The sequence below is a fragment of the Cavia porcellus genome, unplaced genomic scaffold (assembly GCF_034190915.1).
Source record: "Cavia porcellus strain 051 isolate PalLab524CR breed Dunkin Hartley unplaced genomic scaffold, mCavPor4.1 scaffold_1, whole genome shotgun sequence".
NCBI classification, from domain to species: Eukaryota; Metazoa; Chordata; class Mammalia; order Rodentia; family Caviidae; genus Cavia; species Cavia porcellus.
Genome location: NW_026947484.1, coordinates 67,505,854 through 67,521,048, shown reverse-complemented (window position 1 = coordinate 67,521,048; position 15,195 = coordinate 67,505,854). Strand labels below are relative to the sequence as shown.

General features: G+C 34.6%; 1 protein-coding gene across 5 annotated transcripts in view; it reads left to right on the top strand.

The window, feature by feature from the left end:
- Vps13a (vacuolar protein sorting 13 homolog A) overlaps positions 1-15,195 on the top strand; it is a 228,565-nt gene that overhangs the window by 166,768 nt on the left and 46,602 nt on the right. For all 5 annotated transcript variants that reach the window (XM_063249548.1, XM_063249570.1, XM_063249575.1 and 2 more), the window contains 5 exons: positions 153-306; positions 3,923-4,069; positions 4,356-4,437; positions 5,395-5,464; positions 6,257-6,362. In XM_063249548.1, the coding sequence (XP_063105618.1) occupies positions 153-306; positions 3,923-4,069; positions 4,356-4,437; positions 5,395-5,464; positions 6,257-6,362 (559 nt within the window). The remainder of the gene's footprint in view (positions 1-152; positions 307-3,922; positions 4,070-4,355; positions 4,438-5,394; positions 5,465-6,256; positions 6,363-15,195) is intronic.

Sequence of the window (15,195 nt, the reverse complement as noted above, 5' to 3'; positions counted from 1 at the left end):
AGTTGATAAGTCCATGTTTTTAGCCTCATAATGTGCTTGCATGTGACTGAGGCTATTGCAGACTTTTATTGAACATTCTAATTTATTTAATAAGCCATTTAAAATGAAATTATTATACATTAATACTATTGATTTTTGCTTTCATATGTAAGTTCTGATATAGTTTGGGAGACAAAGCACAAGAAGAAGGCAAGATGGAAGCCAATGAGTGTAAAGCACACTGAGAAGCTGGAAAAAGAATTTAAGGAATACATTGAATCTTCACCTTTGGAAGACAAGATCATTGAGTTGGACACCAACACTTCGGTAAATTTTTAAAGTACAGATGGGAATTTTTAACTTTTGTCTGATACAGGTTGAACCACAAGTGAAGTGAAATTTAGGGAAAATTGAGCTTCCTTTATAAAACAAATGGAATATAGTTAATTTTTTTTTTTTTTTTGAGACAGGATTTCACTATGTAGTTCAAACTGGCTTTGAACTCACTTTGTAGGTGAAGCTAGCCTTGAGCTCGCAGAAATCCTTCTGCTCAGCCTCCTAAACGCCAGGGTTACAGGTGTGCACCACCACGTCCAGTGAACATGCTTAATATTAACTTACATACTTAGTGTATAATATTCCTTTATAGGTGTGATCATACTTTTTTATGTTAAAAATGCATTTTATTACCAAATCAGCACTAGACATTAGTAAAAAAAACAATGCAGAAGTTGGAAGCTGGCCCTCAGGCTTCACAGTAGGAGTTAATTAACTTGTGCTTTAAAAATTTTTTTTAAACTTTATTTAAAGAAAGACTAAACAAAACAGTAAACAGATAGAAATAATACGTACTTTCAAAGAAAAAAACAGTAAGAAACCACTAGTTGATGATTACATATTGTCCTCTTATAAATAGTTGTTCAAGATACAAAAGTGAAACATACAAAGTGGAGATTCAGACAGCGAGACTGCGAACAGTTCTGTTCAACTATCCAACAAAAATTTAGTAATATGGTTATCAATCCTATACACTTAAACATATGTACAGTTATCCATGTATTCATTTATTTTGAGATTAAAGCAGGCTAAAATCACTCTGAACAAAGAATAATAGTATTGCTGGATTTCACATCATGACATTCCGGGATCAGGACTGGGTTCTGTAGTGTCTCTTTTTCTTTAAAGTATTTGTTCATTTCATCATGTGTTATAAGATCACTTCTTGTAAACTGTTTATAGGTTCTATGCATTTATTTCTATCCTTTCTATATTAGAGGGAGAAACAAAACAAAACATATTCTTATAAACACATGAAACTAAAAAGACATAAAACCACTATACAAGGAGTTTTACAATGGTTACTGTGTTGTCTCGTTATCTTCAATAAAATTGTCTATATCATCAGACATAGTATAATTGAATATAGCAGTACATAACAATATTAATAAAAACACAACTTTGTAGATAGTGTAAAATTTCAAAAACAGGTAATAATTAAACCAGAATGGGTATTGTAGTGAATCTTGTCATCTTCAGTGTAGTTGCCTATACTTTCAGACTTGATACTATCAGTCATAACAGTTTTGAATCTGTCAGTACCAAACAGCAATCAAACAAACCAGACTTAACTAAGATCAGTCATGATAAAACAGTATAAGTTATACAGGGCTCCAGATTAAGTTAATAGGAAATTAAAGATGATTACTGTACTATATCCTGTTATTTTTGGGATAGCTGTCTGTGCCTTCAGATCGAGTGCAAGTAGACAAACTGGGACAGAATAAAATCTAAGCAGAGCGGTGTGAGAAATGTGGGTTTTAAATCCTGATACACTGTTAACAGTATCCTGTCACATCTTTTTTAAGACATCTTTTTTTTCCTCCCCTTTCACTACCCCAGAGAGCACTGTGCATTTTTGGGTCCAGCACCCTCAGTTTTTAGATTAGGGGGACAACCTGCTATTTACCTAAGTGGTTCCAAACCTTCTCCCTCCTGGACTTGATTTCTAGTTGTATTCCTTTACCTATTAAAGCCTGTCTTTCTAACCTATCCACAAATACTGGTCTAATTTCCACTGTTACTCTCTGGTTCCATGTCACATAAAGCATTGTTTTCTCATATTTGATTTTCAGCCCATATACCCTTTTTCAAGTTAATTATATTTCCTATAAAGAGCATCTTGGTGGACCCTACATGCTGACCTACTCTGCCTCTCTCTCTTCTTTTTTTTTTTTTTTTTTTTTTTTTTGTAGTGTATCAAGGGCATCTATATCAGATTATAGCCAACTTTCTCTGCCTCTTTCTGTTGAGCTCTTTTTTGGCCATTAGTTACCTGCTTTTCTTCTTCATTCCACTTTCTGCTCCATTCACTGAGGCCTCTCTGCCACTGTTCCTGGAATCCTAGTACTTTTCTCTTTCTCTAGAATGTCCTTTAGTGTTCCCTGTAGAATTGGATTGGTGGTCGCGAATTCCCGCAGTTCCTCTTTGTCTTGGAAGCACCTTGTTTCTTCATTAATTTCTAGAGACAGTTTTGCAGGGTACAATCTGGGCTGAAGGTTATTTTCTTTCAGGGCTTAGAATACTTTGCTCCAAGCTCTTCTTGATTTGATGGTCTGTGTTGAGAAGTCTGCCATGATTTGATGGGTTTTCCTTTCTAGGTGATCTGTTTCTTTTCTCTGATGGCTTTTAATATTCTGTTCTTATATTGAATATCTGGGATCTTGATTATTATATGCCTGGGTGTAGTTCTGTTTTGGTTGTAGGTGGCTGGAGTTCTGTATGCCTGATACATCTGAATATCATTTCCTTTTCCTATGTTTGGGAAGTTTTCCTTAATTATTTCTGTCAATAGCCTTTGTAGTTCCTTTGTTTGTACCCCTGCTTCTTCTTTCACATTCTTTATTCTTACTTTATAGATCCCCTTATCATCTTCTAGCCTTTGTATTGTTACTGCTTGTTTCCTTGTTATTTTTAAGAAATTTTTCCTTTCACGATCATACATTGCAAACCTGTCCTCCAGTTTGGATAATCTGTCCTTAGTTTCTTTCAAGCAGTTTTGCCAGCTTTTTTATTTCCTGGTAATCTCTTTGAATATGTTTCATGTATTGTTTTCTTTATATTCTTTGTTTCTCTCCTTTTTTGTGCTCCTCCATTCTTCTGTCTGTGTCTTCTTGAGAGGTGCTTAGCATTTGTTTTATTAATCTATTTATATCTTGCTTTACTTGGTTAAATATTTCACTTTTGAACTTGTCTATGAGGTCCCGAAGATATCTCTATATGTCCACTGATACTGTGTCTGATACTGCATGTTTGTTATCCTCAATCTCTTTTGTATTTACCTCTCTTGGATCAATGTTCTCAGGGTTGGGGGCTGGGAACTTTTTCTTGTTGCTTCCTCTTCTCATGTTTTTGGTTTCTTCCATACAAGTGTATAGAGGAGGTCCCAGTCCCTTTCCTTGTTGGTTACAGTTCTTCTGAAGCGCACTGGCTAGGTGATCCTGCCAATCATACATATTGAGAAATGTCTTATGTTAATGTCAGCTAATGAGAAATGAAAAGTTTATTTATTATAAAAATTAGCATTTTTTTGTTACTTTCCTTTCTCTTGCCCTGTCCATATTCTCCATCCTAGAGAAAAAGCCCAGGATCTTGCCTGCAATAAGCAGATGATCTGTGAACAAAGTATACCCCAAGCACTTGCTTAATTGTAGTAAATTTTAGTAAATAAATACAAAACGTGATACTGTTAACCTTTCAGGACTATGTCAATATTTTATGGATTTGGAATATAAAGAGCTGAGATTTGAATCTGAATTAAATGAGATGTTTAGCCTGCCGTTTTAACTAGTATTTTAAACATCTTTTGATATAACTTTCTAATTTTAATCAATTATGGAAAAGAGACATTCCATGTTTTTTTTTTGGGGGGGTGCATATTTTTCAGGTTCGCCTAACACCTAGTGGTAACAACATGAAAATTCTGCAACCACATGTAATAGGTCTCCGAAGAAATTACCTTCCAGCATTAAAAGTTGAACATAGCACATCTGCACATCAGTCGTCATTCCGAGTTCAGGTTTACAGAATACAGGTATGCCTTTCTGGAAAATGTAAGCCAGACACAATAGGGAACAAGATAACAGTCCGAGAGTTTGTTTCCTTCTAACACAAAGCCTAGAGAAGAAGGCACAACAGAAGCAAGAGGGTCCAGTACCCTGAGGAGGTAGAGAAGGAACTGAAGGTACACCCTGCCTCTGCACTTTCTACTTCAGTTTCAGTGGTACTTGGGACTTGTTGATTCCCTGTACTTCTTAAATCTTGTTGTTCTAGCCAAGTAATTGATGTACTGTGTACCAACCTGTTCTTTATTTTCTTAGATCCAAAACCAGATTCACGGTGCAATTTTTCCATTCGTATTTTATCCTGTTAGACCTCCAAAGTCTGTCACCATGGACTCAGGTTGGTTTGTTTGGTTTTTTTTGTAGTGGGGATCGAACTCATGATCTAGTGCTTGACAGGCAGGCACTTATGCCATTGAGCTAAACCCCCAGCCCCCAGGTTTGTTTTTATTTTTAGATAATTACAAAAACAGTTACCTTAGTTACTTGGTTTATTTTACTATAAAAATATAAAAAGAAACCATTTTGGGGTTTAGTTTTTACTAGAAGTAGAAGCTGCTTGAAATCTCCACCTAACTTCTGCAAATCTTTAAATGAATACTGAAAAAAATAAGACATGTTAAATGTGTATATATGTGTGTGTGTATGTACACATATGCACACACGTGTATTTACATGTAGAAATGTTTACATTTAAACATAGTAACTTAAAAACCAGATCACTAATCTGTAAACCTGATGTAGACTGTTAGGACCTTTAAAAACGCAATGAGGTCCTTTAAATTCCATCTTTTCTAAACAAGAGAAACTGTCCTGTGTTCTCCAGTTAAGAACAGCTTGACAGCTACTCTTCTCTTTCACCTTTTTTCTTTCTTATCTCTTTCTGTCTTTTCCTCATTTTCTCTTGGCTTTCTAAGGCCCCACTTTACTTTGTCCCACCTTGGATTCCTGTCCCACAGTCCATACTGTTGACTCCAAACTGTTTGAGGCGCTCTACGCAACATACTGGAAGCTGGAGTCACTGTGTAACTATCAGCCTCTACCCGCAAGCATGCCCTAGTCCCTGGACTCCATTTCACATTTTCCGTTCTAACTCCAATGCATGCTTCTAGTTTACTTTAAAAGACAGTCCTAGAGTGTAAAATTAGGATTGTAATGAACCTTGCAAAATATCAGCACTTAATTAACGTGACTTAGTAAGTGATTTCATTTCTCTTTGTTTAATATAACATTAGAAGAATGTGCTTAATTTTGGCTTAAAGCACCATAAGAATAATCATATTTATAATTTTTATAGCACCAAAGCCCTTTACTGATGTCAGTATTGTCATGAGATCTGCAGGACATTCCCAGATATCACGTATTAAGTAAGTGTTTTCATATATTTCTTACATGTTAACTTAATGTTTTGGTTTAAATATTTGAATTATTTCTACTGTTTATAAATTTCAAGTAAGTCAAATTTTTAACCATAAAGTATTAAATTACAAAAACCAAAGAAAAATCTATAATGAAATATGCCTAGATGTTAAGTATAGTTATTTCTAAATCATGGGAATTTTTTTTGTGCATTTGTGTTTAAAATGCCTATAATGGCTATATATTGTTTTAGAAACAAGAATAAAATTATTATTTCTATATTCAACGCACTACTTATTTCAGGAAGTGGAACATGAACAGAAAAGTGTCTGTGTGCTGCTCCCCATCTCTCCTCTCAGCTGATCACTGAGACTAACTGTCTATAGCCCCTTGCTTTTGAAAATACACTTTCATTGTATGTGTACACCTCAATGTTTTATACCTTTAATTTTTTCTGATTTTCTAAAAATTGTTTGAAACTTTAAACAATTCCTAGGGATTTGTTTTTTAAATTAAATTTGTATTAAAAATGTATTGATTTTTGTTATATATACGTATGATTTATTCACTACCGCTGATGTATAATCTTCTGTTACTGTATACCATAGCTTGTCCATTTCTCTATGGCCATTTTTCTATGTCGAGATTGTTTATTTATAAACAGTGTTGTTGTCATGATGTGTTTTTTTAATCTAAGAATCCTAAGTTCCAAAGTTCTAATGTATATAAAATACTTTTTTCTCATGTAATTTTCTTAGTGCAGTTAAGGATTTTTTATTGTTTTCTACTTTGTAACACAGGTATTTCAAAGTATTGATTCAAGAAATGGATCTTAGGTTAGATCTTGGATTTATCTATGCTTTAGCAGACCTTATGGCAGGAAATGAAGTGACCGAAAAAACAGAGGTAAGACTTAAGAATAATAGCGTTTGATAGGAAAGACTAAGGAAGCCAAAGCACTACAGGAAAAAAAAATGTTAAAAATGTTTAGATATTATAATGCTTTGTTTCATTTTAAAAATACATATTTCAAATCTTTTGTCCTACTTGTGGTAAGCAAATGTGTAGAAATCATATTTTTTTTTTTTTTTTAGAGGATAGAAAGTGGAAGTAAGTCCTTGCTTATTAGCAAGTGAAAAGTTGAGGGTCAGATAGAACTGAAGAAAGAAGATAATCATTTGTGTTCACATCACTTTTTTTCTTTTACTTTCTTGGGTTATATTTGCCTTAATAATTTAAAATTTTGGAAAATGATGGAGATATTTGATGAGTAATGAGATAAGGCAAGTTAAAAGTATCTCTTTCGGCAGCTGTGTAAGAGACTTCAAAATCATAGTGACACAGTGGATCAGATATAGTCTCTTTTTTCTGCCTCATAGAAACAATTCTTAAGATAGAGACAACCTTCATAGATAAAGACCAACAAATATATTTTGCATCCTTTATTAACACAGGGGGTTTTTGAGACAGGGACTCACTATGTAGTCCAGACTGGCCTTGAACCTGTGGTGATCTTCCTGCCTCATCTCCTGAGTGCTAGGATTACCCAGCATAACATAGTTTATTAACATTTAGTTCACATACCTTATGCTTCATCCATTTGAAATGTACAATTCCGTTTTCTAATATACTTAATTTACAAAGTTGTACAACCATCACCACTATCTAATTCTAGGGCATTTTCATCACCTCCTAAAGGAATGCCTTGGTTCTTGTAAAAATTAAAATACTTTATTCCTTTACTGGTTTTTCTATTTAAAACATTTGACACATGAAATAGTGTACTACATGGTCTTTGGTGAAAGGTATCTTTTGTTTAGCATGACATTTTAAAGTTCGTGTATGTTGTGGCATGTGTCAGTACAGCATTCCTCTTTTTGGTAGAGTAATTTCCCATGAAATGGACAACTTCATAATTTTTCCTATCCATTAGTTAATGGAAACTTGGATGGTTTGGATAGTTTGACGATTATGGATTCTATTATGAATATTTGTGTACAGTTTTTTAAATTTCTTTTGGATGTTTACCTATGGGTAGGATTGCTAGGCCACCTGGAAATTACTCTCAAGCTATTTTGGTTAGGTTAGGTTTTGTTTGGTTTAGTTTGATTCACTGCGGTGTGGTGTGGTTTGGTTTGGTTTTGTGAAACAGGGTCTGGCTTTATGGTCCAGGTGGTCTTTAACTCATTATATAGCCCCGGTTGACCTCTCTGGTAATTATTATTACCTGAGGTTGTGTTCCTAGGCATACTAACAGGTGTGATAGAGTTTCTTATTACAGGTTTTTTTTTTTTTTTCTGTCTTTTTCGTTTTTATCCGTACCAGGGATTGAACTCACAACTGCCTGCTTGCAAGGCAGGCGCTTATGCCGCTGAGCTAAATCCCCAGCCCCCTTATTACAGTTTTGATTCGCAGTTACCTCAAGATCTTGAGCATCTTTTGGTCATGGTAGTCATTTGTATTTCTTTTATGGAGAAATGTACATTCAGATTCTTTGCCTAATATGCAGTGGATTATTCATCTTATTGTGGAATAATAAGTTATTTATATCTTCTAGCTCTATATTCCTTTTCAAATAAGTGGTTTTCACATGTATTTTCCTGTTTGTGGATCATCTATTCGCTTTTTTCATGTAGTCTTTTTGAAGCACAATAATATTTCACATCTCTTTTATTGGTCATACTTTTAGTTCATTTTTAAGAATCCTTTACCAAATCCCAGGTAATGAATGAACCTTACGCTCTAAAACTTTTGAAGTTTAGCTGCTATGGTTAAATCTTTGGTCCGTTTGAGTTCGTTTTTTGTGTGTGACGGGAGATGAGGATACAGATTATTCTTATACAAGCGGCTCTCAGTTTCCCAATATCATTTCTCTCTTTTTTTAAATTGATGCTAGCAATAAAGAATAATGAGATTCGTTTTGATGAATCGGTATATGCATATAACATATTTTGATTATTTTCAGCTCTCTTACCCCACTCTTCCTTTTTTCCCTCCTCCCCTTGATCTCCTTCCCCTAGTTTCTCTGTTTATTTTTTAGAATGTTTTTTTTTCTTTTGAGACAGGGTTTCACTATGCAACTCAAGGAGTCCTTCAGCTCACTTTGTCACCCTGGATGATCTCAGACTTGCAGCACTCCTTCTGCCTCAGCCTCCCTAGTGCTGAGATTGTAGGCATGCACCACCACAGTCAGCACAGATTGCTGTTACTAGGGAAAACAATTAGATAATATGATATTTATCTTTGTGTGACTGGAATATTTTGCTTACCACCGTAGTCTCTAGAACCATCCATTTTTCTGCAAGTTACATGATTTCATTCTTTGTGTCTAATATACCATTGTATGTATATACTACATTTTCTTTGTTCATCTCTTGATGAGCATCTAGGCTGTGTCTACAGCTTAACCGTTACGAATTGCACTGTGAAAAACATGGATGTGCATTTGTTACTGTAGACATAGGCTCTCTTTAGGTCTTTTAGAAATATACCAAGCAGTATTGTCACTGGGTCAAAAGGTATTTCCATTTTCAGCTTTGTGAGGAATCATTATTCTGATTTCCAATATGTACTACTTTATATTTCCACTTTATGAGGAATGTCCCACTTTGATTTCCATAGTGTGTACTACATTTCCACTAACAATGTATGAGGGTTCCTTTTCTCCTTCACATCCTTGCCAACATGTACTGTTTCTTGTATTCTTGATGATAATGGAATCCCAGTGTAATTTTGATTTGTAATTTCATCATAGCTAAAGGTATGAAACGTTTTTTTCATAGCTTTTTGACCACTTCAGCAATGACTTTTGAAAAGTCCCTGTTTAGTTCATTTAGCCCATTTATTGATTGTGCTATTTAGGATTTTTATGGGGGGTTTTGTTGTTCTTTGTATAGCATAGATATTAATACTCCATCAGAGGAATAGCTAGCAGAAATTTTCCCCCATTCTGTAGTTGTGGCTTTACTCTGTTGACAGTTTGCTTTGCTGTGCAAAAATTTTTCCATTTGTTGATTTTGGTACTATCTCCTGAGCAGTTGATGTCCTATTCAGAAAGTCTTTCCATCTGCCTATGGCTTCAAGTGTTTCTCCTAGGTTTTCTTCCAGCAGCTTCACTGTTCTCAGTCTTTGATGTGTTTTCATTCAATTTAGTAGAGGGTGAGAGGTAAGGATCTAAGTTCAATCCTCTGTGGTTATCCAGGTTTCCCATTACCATTTGTTAAAATAGGTATGTTTTCTCCAGTGTGTGTTTTCCACTCACAAATATCAGATTGCTGTAGGCGCATGGGTGCATGCCTGTGTCTTCCATTGTTCCAGTGGTCTACTCATCTCTTTTTGTACCACTGCTGTGGTGGTTAAGCTTAACTGTATCATCTTCATTGGCTTGGGAGTTGTCCAAAGGATTAACAAAGCACACTTCTGGATGTGTCTGGCTGGGTCATGGGAGGTGTTACTTCCCTTATCCCTTCCTCTTTGGCACTGTTTCTGTACTCTTATTTCCTGGCCACTACTAAACTGAGCAGTTTTGCTGAACCTGCCCTTTCTATTATCATGTTTCTGCCTTAGGGCTAACAGACCGAATCTCCTGAAATCATAATTAAATTAAATATCTTCCTCCTTTAAGTTGTGGGTATCAGACGTTTTGTCTCTGCAACAGGAAAACTGGCTAGTACAGAACATTGGTACCAATTTTAGTTGTAATTGAAATGAAAAATGATTTCGTTGCAGTGGCTATACCTGACCTTATGGTTTAGAACCCTCTGGGAGTGGCTTGTGGGAGGAGTTTAGAAACTGTTGGAGAAGCAGGGGAGAGAAATCTTAGAACGCTGTAATAAGCGGTCTGTGGGAAGTTCTGTTTGCAAGAATTTTACTGAGGACTTGTACATCTGTCTGTATTCATCAAAGATATTGGTTTTTCTGTTGTTGTTGAGTCCTTATCCAGTTGTGGAATGGGGGAAATGCTAACTTGCAGTAGGGGCCGAGGGTTTGTAGAATAACTTTGTAGAATGAATTTGGAGGCATACCTTGCATTTCTGCATTTTGTTTAAAAAGAAAAGTTTGCAGAATAATGTGTTAATTCCTCTGGTAAAATTAAGCAGTGAAATTATTGAGTACTATGCTTTCCTTGTGAGCTTTTTATTACTGCTTCAATCTCACTGTTCTATGTAAAGTTTTTAAGTCTTTCTTACTCAATTTTGGTAGGTCATTTATGTCTAGGAATTTATCCATTCTCTAATTTTTGGGGGGCGGGGATGTCTTTGAGATAGGGTCTTGCTCTGCAGTTCAGACTGGTTGTAAATTCACTTTGTAGCCATGCTGGCCTCTTAATTGTCAATGATCCTCCTGCCTCACCCTCCCAAGGGCTGGGATTACAGGCATGTACCACCATGCCCAGCTTCTCTAATTTATTGGAATATAATTTTACAAAACAATTTCTAATAATCCTTTGGATTTCAGTGGTATCTGTAATTTCACCCTTTTTGTTTTAATTTTATTAATTTGGGTCTTCTCTCTTTTGGTACATTTGAGGATTTATCAATCTTGTTTATCTCTTCACAGAACTAAATATTCAATTCAGTGTTCCTCTATATTCTTTTTTGTGTGTGTGCATGTATTCATTGAGTCTATTTCATTAACTTCTACTCTTATTATTTTCTTCCTTCTGCTTGCTTGGGGTTTTATTTGTTCTTGTTTATTTAGGACCTTGAGATACACTGTATCATTATGTTATTTATTTAGAATCACTATTTTCCTAATGTAGGGATTTATAGCTGTAAACTTCCTTTATACAACTATTTTCATTGTGTCCCATGGAGTCTTTTATGTTGTGTTTCCATTATCATTGGATTCTAGTAGCTTTTTAATTTTTTCCCTGATTTATTCAACAAGCCACTTGATCATTCCAAAGTGTGTGCTAGTTAATCTTTACCTGTTTCTATAGTTCTATACAGTTTCTATAGTTGCTTTTGCTGTTGATGTTTAGATTGCTAAACATCTAATAGGATGATAGGATCTGATAGGATGAATTGGTTTCAATTTTATTGTATTTATTAAGACTTGCTGTATGGGCTAAGATATGGTCTATTTAAGAGAAAGTTCCCTTCATAGTTTATAAAAGAATATGTGTTTTATTGTTGAATGGAACATTCTGTTTATATCTGTTGAGTCTCATCTTTTGTGTAGTCTGATTGTTTTTGTTTTGTGTTTGCTTTGGTCTGCTGACATATATATTTGGAACTGGGCATTGAAGTCACCTACTACGATTGTAGTGGCGTCTGTCTGATCCCTGTATGTCAAGGCTTGTTTATTTTATGAATAAAAATGTTTACAAATGTTACTTCTCTTTAGTTAATTGTTCTCTTTATTAATATTGGCTTTCTTTACTTCTGACAGTTTTAGTTTGAAGTCTACTTTGTCTGATGTAAGTATAGGTACTCTTCCTTGGATTATCATTTTTCCATTCACTGATTTTCAGCCTGTATTTCTCTGAAGGTGACCTGTGTGTTTCTCACAGACAACATATATATAGCTCTTATTTTTTTGAGCCATTCTCCAAGTCTGTCTTTTAATTGGCAAATTAAGACTATGTATGTTAAGTGCTGTTATTGAAAAGTATGTACTAATTCCTGCCATATTGTTATCTTTTTAGAATTTGATTCATTTCTGATTCACATTCATTTCTCTTCTCTCCCAATGAAGTATATTCATTCTCTTGGCCTCATGATTGTCATTTTCCTCTCCGTTTAGGATTCCCTTAAGTACTTTACATAATGCTGGCTTAGTGGCCATTGGTTTCTCAACTTTGTGTTTATCTTGGATTGTGGGGGTTCTGCAAGCAAAGGGAAAATAAAGTGACACACACACCACAGGTCAGCAAAATGAACAGGGAAAGTGGATCCTTAAACTGAGATATAGCCTCAGCCTGGGGTATCTTACAAAGAGAAAGCCACACAAAAATGACAGTCACGAGAAATCAAGGAAGCAGGTTGTGTACCAAAATTCATAACTCTCCCAAACTGACCCTACAGTATTTAGGTAGATAAAACCCCCCAAAATTTAACAAGCCGTTATTTAAAATTATGAATGAGATCAAAGAAGACCAAAATAAGTGATAGAAGGAAAGGGACTATAAGTCCCTTTGAGAGTTTGAATCCAATTGATGAGCTAGCAGAAACACAGCAAACCCTTTTAAACAAGAGTGGTATGGGAGAACAGGACTAAGTAGGGTAAGACATTGTGAAAGTAAAAGCAGTAACTAGCACTTACACACATTTGTACATGTATGCACACGCACACATGGTCATGTACACATGCACAAACCAGGTTCAGTGTTCCTCCTCTTGGAGGGGATATTTATACTGGAAACACTATTCAACTATTTTTCCTGGGATTATATTGTTGGGTGTCACCTGACAGATTAAGAGGTGTGAAAATCTTTTTATTCCAGCATTTTCTTCTCAGCCTCTGTCCGGGTATGAGAAGTGGTTTGGAGGCTGAGCACTACCTCTCTTTGGTGATAGATGTATACTTGAGTAGGTTCTTCCTTTCCTATAGATCTTTAACTTTTTAAAACTATGCTAATAGAGTTTTTAAATTTCTCTTGTTAAATTTATTTTTTAGTGGGTTTTGGATGGTGTTGTTCATTCATTTGTTTGTGGTACTGAGGATTGAGCCCATGGTCTCCTTACTGAGGCACATCTCTAGCCCTTGTTTTTTAATTTTTTTAATTTTGAGACAGGAATTTAATTACTGTGTTTCATATTCTTTATACATATATGTCATCTTAGAAAAGAGATAGATTGACTTCTTCCTGTCTTTCTCTCTCTTTCCCCTCGTGCCTTCTCTCTCTCTCTCTCTCTCTCTCTCTCTCTCTCTCTTTCTTTCTCTTTCTCTCTTTCTCTTCCTTTTCTGGTACCACAGAAGAAACTCATGACTTGCATTTGCCAGGCAGGTGCTGTGCCACCAAGCTGTATCTCAGGCCCAACTTCTTCCCTTCTGGTATGAATGCTTTTGGTTTCTTTCTCTTCCCTAATTTTACTGTTACAAACTAGTGAAATATTAAACAAAAATGAGAGCAGACATACTGGTGTTGCTTCTGATCTTAGAGGAAAAGCTTTCAGTTTTTAGCCCTTAAATATGTTGTCTGTGAGTTTTTCCTAAATGTTGACTATACATTTAATGCCTCTATTAATAAGGTATTACTGTTAGATACGCATATATAGCCAGATTTGGTGGCTTTAGTGTTTTTGAGGATTTTTCTGTTGATATTCATAAGAGATACTAGTCTCTGATTTTCGTGCGACACTTTTGAAGTCACAATAAAACAATGACTTTATGAAATGAGAAATATTTCCTCCTGCATTTTGAAGAAGTTTATAAAGGATTAATTTTTTTTAAGTTTGTAGAAAAATTCAACAATAAAGTCATCTGGATCCTGGTTTCCTTTTTGGGTAGGTTTTTATTTTTGTTTTTCATTACTGATTTGATCTATGTCAAGTTCACTAGTTGTGTGTTCCTATTGTCTATATTTCATTTTAATTGATTGACAGATTTATTTATGTGCAGTCTATGTTATCTCTGGTAAATAATAAAATCCACAGTATGATCTTATTACAATCAATGAAATAACAATCAGTTATTTCATTGATTGTATTTTTATTAGTTTTACTACATTGCTGTTATTTCCTTCTTTCTACCTGCTTTAGTTTATTCTTTTTTAACTTTGTAAGATAGACATTATTGGTTTGAGTTTTTTTTTCTTTTTTTAGTGTGGACACTTACAAGTGTAAATTTTCCTCTAAGTGCTATTAGCTGTGTTTCAAAAATTTTGGAATGTTGTTTTCATTTCCAATTAGCTCATGTATTTTCATTTTCCATTTTCATTTTTTTCTTCTGGCAAAATAATACTGATTTTCTTTTTTTGAGTTTTTCTTTGACCTCTTATATATTCTTGTGCCTATTTTCTTTTTATAAGTGTTGTTTAGTTTTTATGTGTTTATAAGTTTCCTAATTTCTCTCTATTATTAGATTCGAATTTCATTTCATTATGGATGGAGAACAGCGATATTATTACTTCTGTCTTCTTAAGATACACCACGTTGTGTTTGATAGCCTGGGATGTGGGCTCTCCGAGCCTCTCCTAGAGGATTGTACTTTGGGAAGAATGCATCTCTCTGTTGTTGACTTGAGAGTTAGGATAGGGCTATGTTATATTGGTCAAGTCTTCCATTTCCTTAATGATCTCCTGCCTGGTGGTTTTACCCTTTATTGAAAGTGGATTAGTAAAGTCTCCAGCTAGTATTGCTGACATAATCTATTACTTCATTTCTGTCTTTTTTGTATACATTTTATTGCTCTTTTATTGCTTTATTATTACATATTCTAGATAAATTAACCTAATCTCTGTAAGGTGTTCCTCTGTCACTAGTAAAATGTTTGAAGTATATTTTGTCAGGTGCTACATAGTTACTTTAACTTGTGTTGCTGTTTGACATTTCATTTCGCATCTTTTTACATTTGCTGTGTATTATTAATTTAAAATATGTTTTCTGTAACCACCATATGGGTGAATTTTGTTTTTATATCCATTGGATCGTCTATGCCTCAATTGAATTACTTAATTCATATTTTATATCATTGATATAGTTGGAGTTATGTTTCTTTTTAAATTTTATGTTTGTGTCTCATACTTTTTGTGTTCCTTTATTCCTTTGGTGCTTTCTGTACAGGAAGTGAACAT